This window comes from Anomaloglossus baeobatrachus, chromosome 9, assembly GCF_048569485.1.
Source record: "Anomaloglossus baeobatrachus isolate aAnoBae1 chromosome 9, aAnoBae1.hap1, whole genome shotgun sequence".
Classification (NCBI taxonomy): Eukaryota; Metazoa; Chordata; class Amphibia; order Anura; family Aromobatidae; genus Anomaloglossus; species Anomaloglossus baeobatrachus.
In genome coordinates this window covers 61,198,609-61,215,701 of record NC_134361.1, presented here as the reverse complement: position 1 = coordinate 61,215,701, position 17,093 = coordinate 61,198,609, and the positions used below count along the sequence as shown (strand labels likewise).

Below are 17,093 nucleotides of genomic sequence, written 5' to 3'. Positions count from 1 at the left end.
TAGGTACCTGGGAACATTCCTAACACATTCACCAAATGGTGACAGACTTATCCTTTGGCCATCTTCACACGTTCAGTATTTGGTCAGTATTTAACCTCAATATTTGTAAGCCAGAATCAGGAGTGGGTGATAAATACAGAAGTGGTGCTCGAGTTTCTATTATACTTTACCTCTGATTGCTCCACTCCTGGTTTTCTCTACAAATACTGAGGTAAAAACTTCCCAAATACTGAATAATTCAAATGCGGCCTACCCGTATATCTTGACATTGAAAACATTCAAATCATAAGACACGTTTACATCACACAGTCTTTTATTAAAAACAAAATTATCCAACTGTTCATGGAAATTACAGACACTGACACATTAGATCCAATGGTATATATACAATAGTATTCAAGAAATTAAATATTATTCCCTTCTTTTTGACCGTGCAGTGAAATATCCCCCCACACATAACAGCTTGTTGGAAATTAAATCATACATTTCCAGAAGAACTTCATAAGACAATGTTCTAGGCAAATATGCTGTATAATTCTTAATGTATGGGAAAAAACATGTCTTGGAGACTGCCAGCTTTTTACGTAACCATACAAGCCCTCTCGGCAAATTTTAAAGAAGCCTAAACTCAGTGAACTACGTGTATTATAATAGTTCACCCTTGTGCACACAGCCTTTTCTCCCCCAAGATCGGGATATTATGTGCGTTTTCCCAATCATGAAGACACTAACACTGAATAAACTATAAAGGGTGCAGTTAGACGGCCAGATAAATTGGAGCAAAATTGGAACTCAGTGCATGGACTGACCGGCAGCTCTCCCGACCGGAGAATGACAGCATCATAGAAATACATGAAGCTGTCATACTCCGGTAGGGAGAGCCGCCGGTCAGTACGGGCACTGTGTTCCAATTTTGCTCCAATTTATCTGGCTGTCCGACTGCGCGCTTAGTGTAAAAATAAACTGAAAATTTCCCATAATTTCATCTTTTATTTTGTGGGTGAGGCCTTTTTTAAGAGACCATAGTATGGCCGCACTGTGCATCTGATGACCTGGACGAACAGCATCATATATCCCTACAATCGTCATACATATACTCTTAAATACTGTCACTGTCTCTCTTCATATCATAAGCTCCTAATAAACCAATGCTAATCTCTGACATTGGGATGTTACCCTTGACAGCGGTTATTGCTGTGTTATTGCAGCTATGGGTTGGGCTGGGTTGGGAAGGTGGCGGATGTGGCTTGCAGCAGTATACCTGTTTTTTAAAATGCTGCCTAAAACTTCTGCTGAGCCAATAGAGGGCGAATGGATTAACACAGGAATTGCTAAAAGCAAGTATACGGGCAAAAATAGTAGCAGACAGATGGAGCATGGAGGAGTTCACCGCGGAGTGGTAGGTGAAGGATCGATACAGGTAGAGGATGTGGTTAGGCAACCAGCAGAAAGCAAAGAGCGCGACGAACACCAGCACCGTTTTGGCGACTCTTTTGCGGGATTCAATCTGCAAAATAACACAAGAAAGCTGATTATTGCCACCTAAAAGGGATCTCTGCATCCAGGTGCACTAGAGGGTGAATTGGATGGGGCAAGTAGATGAATGTGACGAACCAGTGATCCAGCCAGCTTTAGAGCGGCACTTGCAAACAGCTTACAAGCACTTGCTCCTTGCCTAGAAGTTATCTTGGCACACTTGGCAATAAACAATACGGTCCAGAATAAAAAAGAACTTCCATTCTCAAGAACAGCAGGTATTTTAAATAAGAGGTAATTTGCAAAGTTGATGTTTTTACAAGTACTTTACAATTTTACCCATTTGGTAAGATGAGACAACCTATTTTAGTTACACAATAAAATTACTCCCCAGGTCATCGGGGGATCATGTAACTTAAATGCCTATATTGAGTTCAATGTAATATAGGATTAAGGGGAATCTCTGAGCTCATAGACATATACTGTGATTTTGATTCCTGCTTGCATTCATGGTGAAAGCCTGTAAATCCTACTTTCCCCACCTACTCATAGAAAAAGCGTGTGAGCCCTGCTTCATCCCTCTCATTGACAAAAAGCGTGAGTCCTACTTTCCTTATAAGCTCATAGAAAAGTCCTGTTTGCCTCCACCTACCGCTAGAGAGAGCCTCTGAGTCCTGCTTATCCCACCCATTCATAGAGAACGCCCTTGAGTCCTCCTCCCTCACCTACTCACAGAGGAAGCCTGGGAGTTCTGCTCCCCCACCTACTAGTAGAGAAAGCCTGTGAGTCCTGCTCTCCCATCTATTAGTAGAGAAAGCCTGAGTCCTGCTCCCCCACCTACTAGTAGATAAAGTATGTGAGTCCTGCTCCCCCACCTACTAGTAGATAAAGTATGTGAGTCCTGCTCCCCCACCTACTCGTAGGGAAAGTTTGTGAGCACTGCTTTCCCACTTAGTCGTAAAGAAAGCCTGTGAGTCCTGGCACCCCATCTAACCGCAGACTAAGTCTGTGAGTCTTGCTCCCCCACCTACTGGTAAGGAAAGCTTGCGAGACCTGCTCCTCCACCTACTCATAGAGAAAGCCTGAGTCCTGTTCTTCCACTTTCTCCAAGAGAAAGCCTGTGAGTGCTGCTCTTCCACCTACTCATGCAGAAAACCTGTGAGTCCTGCTTCCCTACCTAACCGTAGAGTAAGCCTTTGAGTCCTGCTCCCTCACCTACTCTAGAGAAAGCCTGTGAGTCCTGCTTTCCCATCTACTCGTAGAGTAAGCCTTTGAGTCCTGCTCCCTCACCTACTTGCAGAGAAAGCCTTTGAGTCCTGCTCCCCCACCTACTGACATAGAAAGCCTGTGAGTCCTGCTACCGTACCTAACCGTAGAGTAAGCCTTTGAGTCCTGCTCCCTCATCTGCTCTAGAGAAAGCCTGTGAGTCCTGCTCTCCCACCTACTGGTAGAGAAAGCCAGTGAGACCTGCTTCCCCACCTACTCTAGAGAAAGCCATTGAGTCCTACTCTCCAATCTACTCGTAGAGAAAGCCTGTGAGACATGCTCCCCCACTTACTAGTAGAGAAAGCCAGTGAGTCCTGCTCTCCCACTTACTAGTAGAAAAAGCCAGTGAGTCCTGCTCCCCCACCTACTCACAGAGAAAGCCTTTGAGTCCTGCTCCCTCACCTACTCTAGAGAAAGCCTGTGAGTCCTGCTCTCCCATCTACTTGTAGAGAAAGCCTGTGAGTCCTGCTCTCCCATCTACTCGTAGAGAAAGCCTGTGAGTCCTGCACTCCCACCTACGTGTAGGGAAAGCCTGTAAGTCCTCCTCCTTCATGTACTTATACAGAAAGCCTGTGAGTCCTGCTGTCACATCTACACGTAAAGAAAGCCAGTGAGTCCTGTAGTCCCATCTACTCGTAGGGAAAGCCTGTGAGTCCTGTTCCCCCACCTACTCATAGGGAAAGCCTATGAAACATGCTTGCCCACCCATGCAGAGTGATTGACATTATTTAAGTTCATACAAAAATCAAAGTGTCCTCATGTACTTACAGCCATCGTTGACAGTATTGTGAGCAGTGGTATGTGCCATAATTGCCCCCATTCTGTGCATGCCCCCATTACTGTAAGCCGGCAGCTCGTGTGAAGACATAAGTTAATTGTCGCCCTGCAGCTGCACTTTCAGTAAGGTGGTCGGGCAGCATACAATGCAATTAACCTATAGATTAACCCTGTACCTGCAGGTAGATAGCATTTTACAAGTTGACAGGTTTGTTTAAGATGGGGGTTTTTTACATTAAAATACTGATAATCTAAAACCCTATATATCCTAAGTTTAGCTTCTCCCCCTCCGTCCTCTGCCGCAGTGTTCTGCATGATATTTTTATAATCCATATGCAAAATGATAAAGACACACTTTCCACTAGCATATGCTCATATTTTTTCCAGATCCATATCCATGTGTTATCCAAATACCATATGCCGGTAAGAATTATAGCATTTTTTAGTGATTCAGTTTATTAACAATTCATACGTTGTGATATATAAACTTACTATTATCATAAAAGGAAGACTGGGTTCAGTACATTTGTCTTGGGGACAAGAGCTGATAATATTTCCGAACTTCATGTACAGTTAATGAATGCAATTTTAGAGATAAAAAATAATAATTTGCCAATTAAGCAGTCTCCAAAGAAAATTTACAAACTACTCATTAGTCTGAGATGGGAAGAACAGAAGATATTTTTAGGCCCTTAATAATTAATTAATGAGGCTGTTGCTAATTAGAAATAATTGGTTCCAGTTTGGAAGTTTCTAGAGTTGGCGAACAATATTTGTAATTTAAATTATTTAAAAAGAAAAAAAAAAATACCATTTGATTCTATTGCCAGGGAAATTTTAGCTAATAACGAATAGTCTATTGATGATGTGTACATTCATAGAGCTCTGGTTACTGTGGGAAGTATATTACATGGACACATGCCATGTAGTACTTATGGTAATTCAATAAAAATCAAACAAAAAATATCAAACTGCTTAAAGGGAACCTGTCAGCAGATTTGGGGCCTATAAGCTGCGGCCACCACCTCTGGGCTCTTTTATACAGGATTCTAACATGCTGTATATAAGAGCCCAGGCCTCTGTGTAGAACATAAAAAACACTTTATAATACTCACCTAGAAGGTCGCTCCGGTGCAGACTGTTCAGATGGGTGTCTCCGTTCTCCGGGACCGGCGCCTCCTCTTTCGGCCATCTTGGTCTTCCTTCTTCTGAAGCCTGGGTGCATGACGCGTCCTACGTCATACACACTCGCCGGCACTGAGCTCCACTACAACACTTTGATATTCCCTGAGCAGGGCAGATCAAAGTGCGCCTGCGCAGGATCTCCGTGCCGGCGAGTGTGTATGACGCGTCATGGACGCCGGCTTCAGAAGAAAGAAGACCAAGATGTCCGAAAGAGGAGGCGCCGATCCCGGAGAATTGAGACACCCATCTGACCAGTCTGCACCGGAGCGACCTTCTAGGTGAGTATTATAAAGTGTTTTTTATGTTCTACACAGCGGCCTGGGCTCTTATATACAGCATGTTAGAATGCTGCCTATACACAATGTTCCAAATTATTATGCAAATTGGATTTAAGTGTCATAGCGATTTTTTTATTTTTTTTTTTCCAGTGAAACTCATTCATGGTATTGTGTCTGAAGGTTCTTAGGATCACTGAAATCAATCTCAGATACCTGTGATAATTAGTTTGCCAGGTGAGCCCAATAAAAGTAAAACTGGATGTTCCACAATATTAAACAGGCCACAATTTTCAAGTAACATGGGAAAGAAAAAGGCTCTCTCTGCTGCTGAAAAGCATCAAATAGTGCAATGCCTTGGACAAGGGATGAAAACATAAGATATTTCACGAAAACTTAAGCGTGATCGTCGTACTGTGAAGAAATTTGTGGCTGATTCTGAGCACATACGTGTTCGTGCTGATAAAGGGAGAATGAGGAAGGTTTCTGCCAGGCAAGTTCATCGGATTAAGAGAGCAGCTACTAAAAAGCCATTACAAACCAGCAAACAGATATTTGAAGCTGCTGGTGCCTCTGGAGTCCCTCGAACCTCAAGGTGTAGGATCCTTCAAAGGCTCGCTGTGATGCATAAACCTACTATTCGTCCACCCCTAACCAGTGCTCACAAGCAGAAACGGTTGCAGTGGGCCCATACATACATGAAGACTAATTTTCAAACAGTCTTGTTTACTGATGAGTGTCGAGCAACCCTGGATGGTCCAGATGGATGGAGTAGTGGATGGTTGGTGGATGGCCGCCATGTTCCAACAAGGCTGCGATGTCAGCAATGAGGTGGAGGAGTCATGTTTTGGGCCGGAATCATGCGGAGACATCTGGTAGGTCCCTTTAGGGTTCCTGAAGGTGTGAAAATGACCTCTGCAAAGTGTAGAGTTTCTGACTGACAACTTTCTTCCATGATACAAAAAGCAGAAATGTGCCTTCAGAAGCAAAATCATCTTCATGCATGACAATGCACCATCTCATGCTGCAAAGAATACCTCTGTGTCATTGGCTGCTATGGGCATAAAAGGAGATAAACTCATGGTGTGGCCACCATCTTCCCCTGACCTCAACCCTATAGAGAACCTTTGGAGTATCATCAAGTAAAAGATCTATGAGGGTGGAAGGCAGTTCACATCAAAACAGCAGCTCTGGGAGGCTATTCTGACATTCTGAAAAGAAATTCAAGTAGAAATTCTCCAAAAATTGACAAATTCAATGGATGCAAGTGTGCCGCCCCAGCAGCGGATCAAACCGCTCGGATCCATGGGCAGTGTCCATTTTTGGCTCGAGGGTCTCCAGACCCGGGGGGCTTAGGGGCCACACTCTAAAGTAAAGGGGGATATTTACAGGGGAGTTATAGTTTGTGACGCCACCCATGGTGTGTGGTAACTGGCAGTACCGCCGCTGCCGTTGGGAGTACCCGGGGTGATGGAATGGGGCAGCCAGGTGTTGTTACCCTCCACAGGTAGGGGTATGCCCCGGGGCTCTGGAAGATGATACTGGGTGCCGTGATGGGGGGATCACTCATGTACTCACTCAGCCAGTAAGCAGACACTGACAACCGGGTACACCAAGTCTCTAGGTGCCGCTGCCTCTCAAGGGGAGCTCGTCCGGGTCCCGTCCCCTCTAGTGCTGCCTGATGATCCGTGACCTGCCTCCTGGCACAAAGCTTAGATTCACAGTAGTGGCCCGGTAGTCCTCGACTTGCCGGGCCCCGCTCCCCACCGTGGCGAAGTGTGGGAGCCTGCTCTCAGGGCTCACGCTTGGGATTTTAGTGGGCTGCTTAAATGGAAGGCCCTATCCCCCTCGTTGAGCTAGTACCCCGATTCTGGAGCTGGTTGTAACAGTCCATAAAGTCTCCGCTCTCCGCAGGTTAATTGCCGGGTTGCCTGAAGCTTCTCCCCGACCTAGGGTCCGTGTACCCCACCGTGCCTTCGGTCCCGGACCGGTGATATGACCAGGCTGATGACCGTCCACTTTAACAAGTCCAGGCACCTTGCCTCAATCCCCTGCGACCTGGGGTCCGACTCCTCTAGGTCCAGACCACCGCCTGCAACCTAGACAGCTACTCTTGGGAGCCACCGCTCCCTGCTTCCTCCACTTCACTCCTTCACTGACACCCCACTGACCTCCCCTTCCTGACCCCTAGGTGGGCGACCCTATTCCGCTTAAGCCGCCCACTGGTGTGTTTGGTGGGTGTGGTGCAGGGTGTTCCTAGGATTTGATTTGCTGTTGGAGGCAGCACTGTAAGATGGGGACCCAGAACCATGAGGGATTTGAATACTGCACTAAAGGGAAAAGAGCGTGCAGTACCCTGTGACGACCTGATAGTCCAGGGGCATCACAGAAGAACTGTGAAGGTGATATCATAGAAGGTTTACCATGTTAACATGTAGCTTGGCCTGTTAGGATGTTTTGGATATACTGTAAATAGCTTTTTCTTTCAGTGAATGAGACCTCCTAAAGATGCAAATTACACAAATGAGCATTCTCAGTTCTTTAAAGCCTGCTTTACACGCTTCAATATATCTCACAATCCGTCGTTGGGGTCAAGTTGTAAGTGATGCACATCCGGCATCGTTAGTGAGGTATCTGCGTGTGACACCTAAGTGCGATCAGGATTGAACGCAAAACCGTTGATCGCAAACACATCGTATCTTTGTCTAGAATTGAACGTTTTGTTGCACGAACCTAGTCAATTGAAACGTGTGACATCCCTCATACGATTTTGATGTCTGAGGCTATGTGCGCAGGTGTGCTCTCTGCACCGCAGCTTAAAAAAGGTCTGCTTCAGAGCGCAGCTGAAAAGCTGCGTTCTGAAGCGCCTCACAATGTTTGTCATTCACTAATCTCTGTCAGTCGGTCACTATCTCTGCCCCTCTCTCTCTGTCCATGTCAGTCTATCCCTCTTACCCCCTCTCTCATACTCACCGATCACCGGCGCGGTGCTGCACGGCATTCACACTGCTCCGGCGGCTTTTACTATTTTGAAAAAGCCGGCCGCTCATTAAACAATCTTGCTTTCCCCGCCCACTGGCACCTATGATTGGTTGCAGTGAGACACGCCCACACGCTGAGTGACAGGTGTCTCACTGCACCCAATCACAGCAGCCGGTGGGCGTGTCTATACTGTGCAGTGAAATAAATAATTAAATAATTTAAAAAAAAACGGCGTGCGGTCCCCCCCCCATTTTAAAACCAGCCAGATAAAGCCATACGGCTGAAGGCTGGTATTCTCAGTATGGGGAGCTCCACGTTATGGGGAGCCCCCAAGCCTAACAATATCAGCCAGCAGCCGCCCAGAATTGCCGCATACATTAGATGCGACAGTTCTGGGACTGTACCCGGCTCTTCCCGATTTGCCCTGGTGCGTTGGCAATCAGGGTAATAAGGAGTTATTGGCAGCCCATAGCTGCCACTAAATCCTAGATTAATCATGTCAGGCGTCTCCCCGAGATACCTTCCATGATTAATCTGTAAGTTACAGTAAATAAACACACACACACGAAAAAATCCTTTATTAGAAATAAAAAACACAAACATATACTTTCGTTCACCACTTTAATAAGCCCGAAAAAGCCCTCCATGTCCGGCGTAATCCAGGATGGTCCAGCGTCGCTTTCAGCTCTGCTGCATGAAGGTGACCGGAGCTGCAGAATACACCGCCGCTCCTGTCAGCTCCACGCAGCTAATGAAGGGAATAGCGTGATCAGCTGAGCTGAGCTGAGCTGTCACTGAGGTTACCCACTGACACTGTATACAGCGGTGGCCGCGGGTAACCTCAGTGACAGCTCAGCTGATCGCGCGGCTGTCTTCAATTGCTGCGTGGAGCTGACAGGAGCGGCGGTGTCTTCTGCAGCTCCGGTCACCTCCATGCAGCAGAGCTGGAAGCGACGCTGGACCATTCTGGATTACGCCGGACATGGAGGGCTTTTTCGAGCTTATTAAAGTGGTGAACCAGGGTATATGTTTGTGTTTTTTATTTCTAATAAAGGATTTTTTCGGGTGTGTGTATTTATTTACGGTCACTTACAGATTAATCATGCAAGGTATCTCGGGGAGACGCCTGACATGATCTAGGATTTAGTGGCAGCTATGGGCTGCCATCAAATCCTTATTACCCCGATTGCCAACGCACCAGGGAAAATCGGGAAGAGCCAGGTAGTGTCCCAGAACTGTTGCATCTAATGTATGTGGCAATTCTGGGCGGCTGCTGGCTGAAATTGTTAGGCTGGGGGACTCCTCATAACGTGGAGCTCCCCATCCTGAGAATACCAGCCTTCAGCCGTATGGCTTTATCTGGCTGGTTTTAAAATTGGGCGGGACCGCACGCCGTTTTTTTTAATTATTTAATTATTTATTTCACTGCACAGTATAGACACGCCCACCGGCTACTGTGATTGGGTGCAGTGAGACACCTGTCACTCAGCGTGGGGGCGTGTCTCACTGCAACCAATCATAGGCGCCGGTGGGTGGGGAAAGCAGGGAATACAAGATTGATTAATGATTTTTCAAAATAGTAAAAGCCGCAGGAGCAGTGTGAATGCCGTGCAGCGCCGCGCCGGAGATCGGGGAACGGTGAGTATATGAGAGAGGGCTGCTCAATTTAGTTACTCAGGAGTCACTGGTGAGTCCTTCACTGGTGACCGCTAATCATCAGGACGCGACACAGACAGAGCCGCAGCATGACAATGAAGTCGGGTGACGTTTATCCTAGTTCATTCTGACAGTGCGGCTCTGTCTGTGTCTACTGTCATCGGCCATTCAGCTCTGCTACATGGCTGTCTGTGTCTGCTGTTAGCGGCCATGTAGCAGAGCTGAATGGCAGATGACATAGTAAAAACACATCCCTACACATTACACACGCTTGGCAAGTCAATAAATAAAAAAAAAAGGGGTGCCCAATGCATATGTCACACAATTGATCTAAAGGATCGCACACAAAATTGATCAATTTAACATAGACTACTAATAACGCACGTGTGACAGCAAATGAACGACCTACGTGCTATCTCATTAGATCACACATGCGATCTGGTCGTGTCACATCGCAAACGTGTCAAAATTGCAACGTGTAAAGCAGGCTTTAAACATATAAAATGTTTAGAAACCCTGCTGTGCCTAATAATTTGGAACAGTGCATTTTGATTTTTTTTTAATTTTGAAGATTATACTTGTTATCATTGGGAGGTTTCTTCAATAAAATTCGATGTATACTCTAACGGGTGATGACTTTTATTAGCCTGACTGTCATTTGCACCGACCATTTAGAAAAATATAATTTGCATAATAATTTGGAACATGGTGTAGAGCACAGTGGTGTTATAGGTTTCCTTTGACGAGATGTCACTTGAGGCTCACAGTCACGTGAACGCTGCAGCCGATCACAGACCTCAGCAGTCAGATGTCAAAGACCGGGGCGTCACCACTTCCTGTTCTGGCGGAGACCACTGCACTGCAACAATGTTAGTAAGAGCCAATGATTATTATTTAATTCCTAATTTTGCCTTTTCAATATTTTTGGGGGTAAGTTAGACAACAAATGAGGGAGATAAATCTATTGCAAGGTTGGAAATAATGTGATTTATGAGTCATGGTAACCCACCTGTTTCCGGGCGTGCGTGTGCTCCTCGGCTGGCATATTGAAGGTGCTTCTATACAGTGTTTTTGCGATAAGAAAATAATACGCGGAAATGATTGACAGCGGCACAATGTAAAACACTAGGAAACACATGAGAGAATGAACCTCCTGTAAGATTTTTTCCGACACTGGGTAAGGGGCACAGGCTTTAAAAGACATGTTTTTATCTGGGGTGCTGAATTCATAGAGATCCGAAAACACGGCTTCGGGAGCGGCCAGCAGCATGGCCACTATCCAGACACAAACTGCTTTTCCACAGGTCTTTAATACTGCATCTGAGGTCTGCAGCTCCAAAGGCTTCACAATAGCTCTGTATCTGCACAATGAAACAACACAAGGGACATGTTAGTGCTTTTCCACCCAATAAGTATTTTTAATACTATGAGGTTTAATATTAAAAATGTGTTTGAGACCATTCTTGTATATGAACCCCATGGATTTGATGGTAAGTATCCAAAGGTCATGATCTACAGCACAATGCTGTACTGATTTCAATGGGCATGATCAGCAAGGGCTCACATCCAGCTGAAATCTGTTGCAGCACAGAGACCTGTCAGGTTTCTTGTGCTGCAATACAAGCTGCCGGCTGGCAGCTGGCCCCAGTGGAACTGTGACTGAGGGTACGTGGCGGTGGCGTCTTTTTCTATGGTGCACACTCCAATCTCAGCAGCAATGGCTACAGAGGACGCCGCGCAATGTGGGAGTGGAGGGAGGTGAGTAAAGTTCGGGGGGTTTTTTGCGTTAGGGACAAAATGGGGACTGTATATGCCAGGAAGAGGTCCAGGATAAGTACATATATACCAGGATGAACCCAGGTTGGATACATATATACCAGGATGGGAACATATATACCAGAATGGGGCACATATACTAGGATGGGGGCCTAGGATAGGATACATGTATGTCAGGTTAGGAGATATATATACCAAGATGGGAGCCATATATACCTGGATGGGGCCTAGGATTGGAGACATATATTCCAGGACAGGAGACATATATACCAAGATGGGAAACATATATTCCAGCATGGAGGACATATACCAACATGGGGCCTAGGATGGGAGACATATATACCAGGGTGAGAGACATATGCCAGGATGGGGGACATCTATACCAGGATGGGCCTAAGATGGGGTTCATATATACCACGATGGGAGACATTTACCAGGAAATGGCCGAGGATGAGATATTAGTACATAATGAAGTAGCACGGGGGCAACTCAAATGTTTATATAGGATTTTGAATGCTATAATAGCCAATACATCTGACCAGCATGCGAGGGGAACCCAGACGCAAACTTTGCACAGCGGCCCATTGAACTCTAGTTACCGCACTGCCTCCGAGCCATGCTGTGTACCCAAACAGTAGTTTTCGATTACACATGGCTGTACTCAGAAGAAATTGCACAAAAAACTGTATGGTCCATTTTCTCATGCTAACCGTGTGAAAATGCAAAATTTGGGCTTACGTAACATTTTTCTGGGAAAAAGGTAACATTTTCTTTTTTTCCTTCCACATTGCTTTAGTTCCTGTGAAGCACCTGAAGAGTTAATAAATGTCTTGGATCTGGTTTTGAGCAGCTTGAGGGGTGCAGTTTTTAGAATGGTGTCACTTTTGGATATTTTCTGTCACCTAGGCCTCTCAAAGTCACTTTAAATGTTGTCCCTAAAAAATGATTTTGTAGATTTTGTTGGAAATATGAAAACTTGCATATACATTTTTAACCCTTCTAGCTACATAACCCAAAAAATATGTTTCAAAAATTGTGCTGATGTAAAGTAGACATGTGGCAAATGTTAATTATTAACTATTTTGTGTCACATAACTCTCTGGTTGAAGGACATGCAAATTCAAATTTCGAAAATGGTGATACTTTCAGTATTTTCACCCCTAATTAATGATACTTTCACAAATAAACGTAAAAATTAATGTCCTAAATTTTCCACTATCATGAAGTCCAATATGTCACGAAAAAATAGACTCACAATTACTGGGATCCATTGATCCGTTCCAGAGTTATTACATCATAAAGTGACACTGGTCAGATTTGTAAAATTTGGCCTGGTCATGAAGGTGAAAACAGGCTCAGGGGTGAGGGGGATAAGCAGAGGATATTTTCAGATGTGCATTGATATGCTTTTGTACCATCATCATATGTTATGAAGGTCCCTGAGGTTCACTTAAGGCTAAAAATATGGGCATTTATGGAGTTTGACTTATGAAGACAACACCATTGACCTTTTAGAGCATGTGGACATCTCGAGAACGGTCTTCCAATGGTACCCAACCTGTGGATGAAGAACGTGGTTGACTATTGAAAGGCACCATGTTATACTACATCCCTTCTTCAGTGGCTGATGTATTGTCTCACACCACTTCCTCATGAAATGGTTTATTTGCACTTTGAAAATGTATGGCACAAATGTATGATAGATGTGGGACCTGCACTTTTTTCTTCCCAGTTTTTGGAAACTTCATAGAAGTGAATGACGAGAGCTTTGCAATCATGGCCACCTCTGTATTCCCAGCAGAGTGAGACAGGGTTTTGATCTTTTAATCTGGGAACCACATTTATCAGACATGTATCATACCCTCTAGCTCTACCATGAATGCCCTAGATGCCAGTATTCCTTTAAGTTCCTCGTCATATTCTTAGGAAAGACTTTAGGCTGATAGAAAAATCATCAGTGATAAATCGCGAACCTAAGACCCATATGATGGACATTTAACAGAATTTAAGAAATGAAGAGGTAGTAATTCTTTCTTACCTGTCGGCACTGAGCACAGTCAGGGTAAATACGGATACTCCTACAGAAGTGAGCTGAATGAAAGATATAACCTTACAGCCAATCCTCCCGAAGAGCCATGTGTCCACCATATAGCGAGAGGCATCCACCGGCACACACGTCAAGAGAAGAAGCAAGTCTCCAAAAGCAAGACTGGTGATAAAAATGTTGGGCACTGTCTGCATCGACTTAATCTTAAAAAATACTTTAATAAGTATTGTGTTCCCAAGGAGACCGATGGAAATGATAAGAGCATATGTTATGGAAATTGTCGCCAGTACTTCCAAACCAGGGGACACATCATCATTATCTTCTCCATAGAAAGTGCCACTTCCATTCCAGGCTCTCAATAAGGCTGTGCTATTCGTGGCAAATGGCAACGTCTTCTTGGAAGATGTTAAATTTCCAGGCATATTTTCTCCCGATTGCATCAAAGATTTCTTTATAATTTCCTCCTGTGCGATGTGGAATTGATGAGTGGCATAACTCTTGGCACTAGTGCAGACCTGCTATGTGCATGTTCCCTCTGATCCAAGAACCATCAGTCTTAGGCTGGTTACAATCTCTCCGAGCAGTGTGGGAGGTGCTGGGAATTAGTACTGAATTTTCATACAGGAATCTTGCAAAGTGGGATCTGCTCATGTTTCCGGTATTGCAGTGTTCTCCGTTGAAGATGTCAGATAATAAGTACATTCACACTGATACGGCTTCATACTCAGTACTGGAAGATGTAAATTGGAGCTCCTGGCTTTAAATAACTATAATAAAAGGGAATGCGCTGTCATATTTATACATTATTAATAGGGTTTTGTGCGCTTATTCAAATTTACACTTTCATGCTACATGAAGTATGAAGGTTAATAAAGAGATAAAAGAAACAAAGAGATGACACTTCTCTACAAGTACAGTACTTTTTCTTAGACTTTTATCCCTTAGTAAAAGAGGAAATTTATATCCCCATTCATCCATGCTGGAGCAATATGCTCGCGCCTCTTAATGAACTTTGTGCATCTTGCCAACGCAACCGCCAGACGTTATTCCGGTTATGGTTTTGATGGCGCTATATAAATCAAATTTAAAAAAATAATATGGAGTATATTTCTGTTTTAATCACACCAGTTGTGTAAATTATGATGAACATATCGGATCTGCTTGGCCATGTCCTTTCCCGCTCAAGCTCTACTCTTTTTCAAAAAGTTGGTGGACGTAGGCGGGACAGGCGTAAACACAAAAAAAAGCAGCAAACTTTTTGCACAATTTGAAAATTTCTAAGTTTTGTTGCAGATTGAATTACGCCCTTTGAGTTATTTAAAATTTATTTCAGCCATTACTATGTCATGTTATTCTTCTAACAGAGCTGAAGGGGTATCTAAACTCTACAAACCAGTGGCCGATTCCCTAAGCAAGAAGGTATAAACAATAAAATTAAGAATCTCTCCATTCTTGAAAAAGAAAAAAAAAATATTAACTAAATTGTAAAGTCTGATTGTATAATAGCTTTGCAATTTAAAGAAACTTCTCACCTGCTGGGTGGTCCGATATGTTCCGGTTAAATGGGCGTTCACTGCTTTCGGGTCCAGCACCTCCTCTCTCATTGCGATTACTGTCCTCCTTGCTTCGTGTGAATGACACGTCCTACATCATGCACTCAGTGTTCTGCATTGCATTCGTGCGCACTTCTCTGCCCTGCTTAGGGCAAAGCAAAGTGATGTAATGCAAAAGTGCAGGGAAAGGTCAAATAATGCTCATGCCTGAGCATTACAGCACTTTGCTCTGCCCTCAGCAGGGTAGAGCAGAGTACGCGTGCGCAGTAGCGCAATGGAGGGCGCTGTGTGGATAACAGGACGGTTCATCCATACGAAGCAAGAAGGAGGACGGTGATCACAAGGATAGAGGTGGCACCTGACCTGAGAGCAGCGACCGGAACGTATCGGACCACCCCACAGGTGAGTAGGTGACAGGTTCCCTTTAACCATGATGGATGCAGGAGAACAACCTTTAATAATACTGTCCAAAACGGAAAGCGTATTTTCTGAGTTAATCAAATGGAAGGTTTCCCTATTCATCAACCTTATCTCATTTATATATTGGAGATTGGCCATAAAGAGCATTCTGTGCTCTGGAGGACCTTCCTACTCTGTTATATACTGTATAGAAATCCCATTGATTTCAGTAAGAAGTGTTTAAAGGGAACCAATCATGTTAATAATGCTATTACCTGCAGGTATAGGTAGGGTTAAACTACAGGGTAATAGTTATAATAATTTATAATGTTATAAAGATGAACACCCTTATCACTGAAAGTGCAGCTCCCAGGAGGAAAGAAACTTTATTTCTCCCAGGAGCCGCCGGCTACCAGTCATTCAGTCAGTCACCACTCACTATATTGAAGAAGCTGCTGTAAGCATGTCCCAGCACTAACTGATGGTTCTGCACTAATACATTGTAAATGAATAGTATCATACAAAAGTACAATTTGTGCTGCTAAAAAACAAACCTTCGAATGACAATAAAGAAAAATGCAATAGCGAAAAATTGCTTGACCCTTAATTGGTTAAATGTGTCCTGATTGTTTAAATGTCTCCAGTTTCTGCACCCCTCTCCTAGTTCTACCGTAGCAGCTCCATATTGATCTCAACACAGTACCGATCTGGGGCTTATAGTGTTGGGGATGTGCTTGAAGGAGACTAGCTGTCTGATTACTTCAATAGCTAAGCCAGCAACTTTGTCTGTAATACAGAGACAGGGAATGGGGCTGGATTATTTAATGAATGAGTCCAATCAAGCACGTCACTGGTCACATGCCAACACATCGGAGTGGGAGAAGCTCTTTCCTGTGTCAAAACCGAGAACTGAAGCTGCAGGGACTAATTGGTGCCAATGGCGGATCTGCAAATTTTTGTGTTCTCTTTTGAGTACCAGATGAGCTGCTCTGTGTAGGGATGTGAGTGCAGATCCCAGGACAGGCCTTCATGACACACTCATAGAATCTGTTTTTGACAGTTTGGTCAGAAAGATGCACACCGGTAGCCTGCCAGCAATTATTTTGTATACTGTCTTTATTTATAACTGGGAAAAGGGAAAGGGGAAACATAAAATGAGGTGTAGCAAGCATTGAAATTACTTATTTTTACAATTTTTGTCATTTTTTAACAAACAATAGGCTTTAGATATAATTTGAAAGGCAACATTAAAAAAATAAATAAAAGTCACTCTTAGCCTCTTTTATTCAGATGGAGTTACAAATCCTCGACTGTCAAGGAAAACTCCTATGGGAACAGAGTCAATAGGCCAAAGTCCTGCCATACTCTCTCTTGGTAATGGTTGATGGTTGTGGTTGAAGGAACTTCTCCTCTTCCACTCCTCTCATGTCTCCATACTAAGATAGTTTTCATGTACCTAAAGGAGGAGGGAAAGTGAAAAAAACCCCAAAAAAACTAGATCCTGTAAGGAAGCTGCATAAACCGGAAACTAGTAAGAAAAAAGATATTCCGTATCAGGCACAGCAAAAATTCAGATAGAATCTCCAAGATAATCTTTTAAGAACTTCATGCCCTCTTCTGAAGATGTAATTGGTATTGTCTTGCCATTATGTTGTATAAGAAGCTTAGTAGGGAATCCCCACCTATATAGAATTTTCGGTT

The 17,093-nt window shown here is 44.0% G+C and overlaps 1 protein-coding gene across 1 annotated transcript; it reads right to left on the bottom strand.

Annotated features, from left to right (window-relative positions):
- Nucleotides 1-912: 912 nt before the first annotated feature.
- Nucleotides 913-14,152, bottom strand: BRS3 (bombesin receptor subtype 3). Its single transcript, XM_075322665.1, has 3 exons — nucleotides 13,432-14,152; nucleotides 10,627-10,978; nucleotides 913-1,507 (listed from the first exon to the last, which is right to left on the bottom strand). Exons 1-3 carry the CDS (start codon nucleotides 13,878-13,880, stop codon nucleotides 1,100-1,102), a joined length of 1,209 nt encoding a protein of 402 aa, XP_075178780.1. The 5' UTR covers nucleotides 13,881-14,152; the 3' UTR covers nucleotides 913-1,099.
- Between the last annotated feature and the right edge of the window lie 2,941 nt (nucleotides 14,153-17,093).

Excerpts from the sequence above, each read along its gene's own strand:
- BRS3 (XM_075322665.1), bottom strand. The coding sequence starts at position 13,880 with ATGCAATCGGGAGAAAATATGCCTGGAAATTTAACATCTTCCAAGAAG. Across the intron at positions 10,979-13,431 it reads ACTGTGCTCAGTGCCGACAG|ATACAGAGCTATTGTGAAGC; the intron begins GTAAGAAAGAAT and ends TTCATTGTGCAG. Across the intron at positions 1,508-10,626 it reads ACACGCACGCCCGGAAACAG|ATTGAATCCCGCAAAAGAGT; the intron begins GTGGGTTACCAT and ends GTTATTTTGCAG.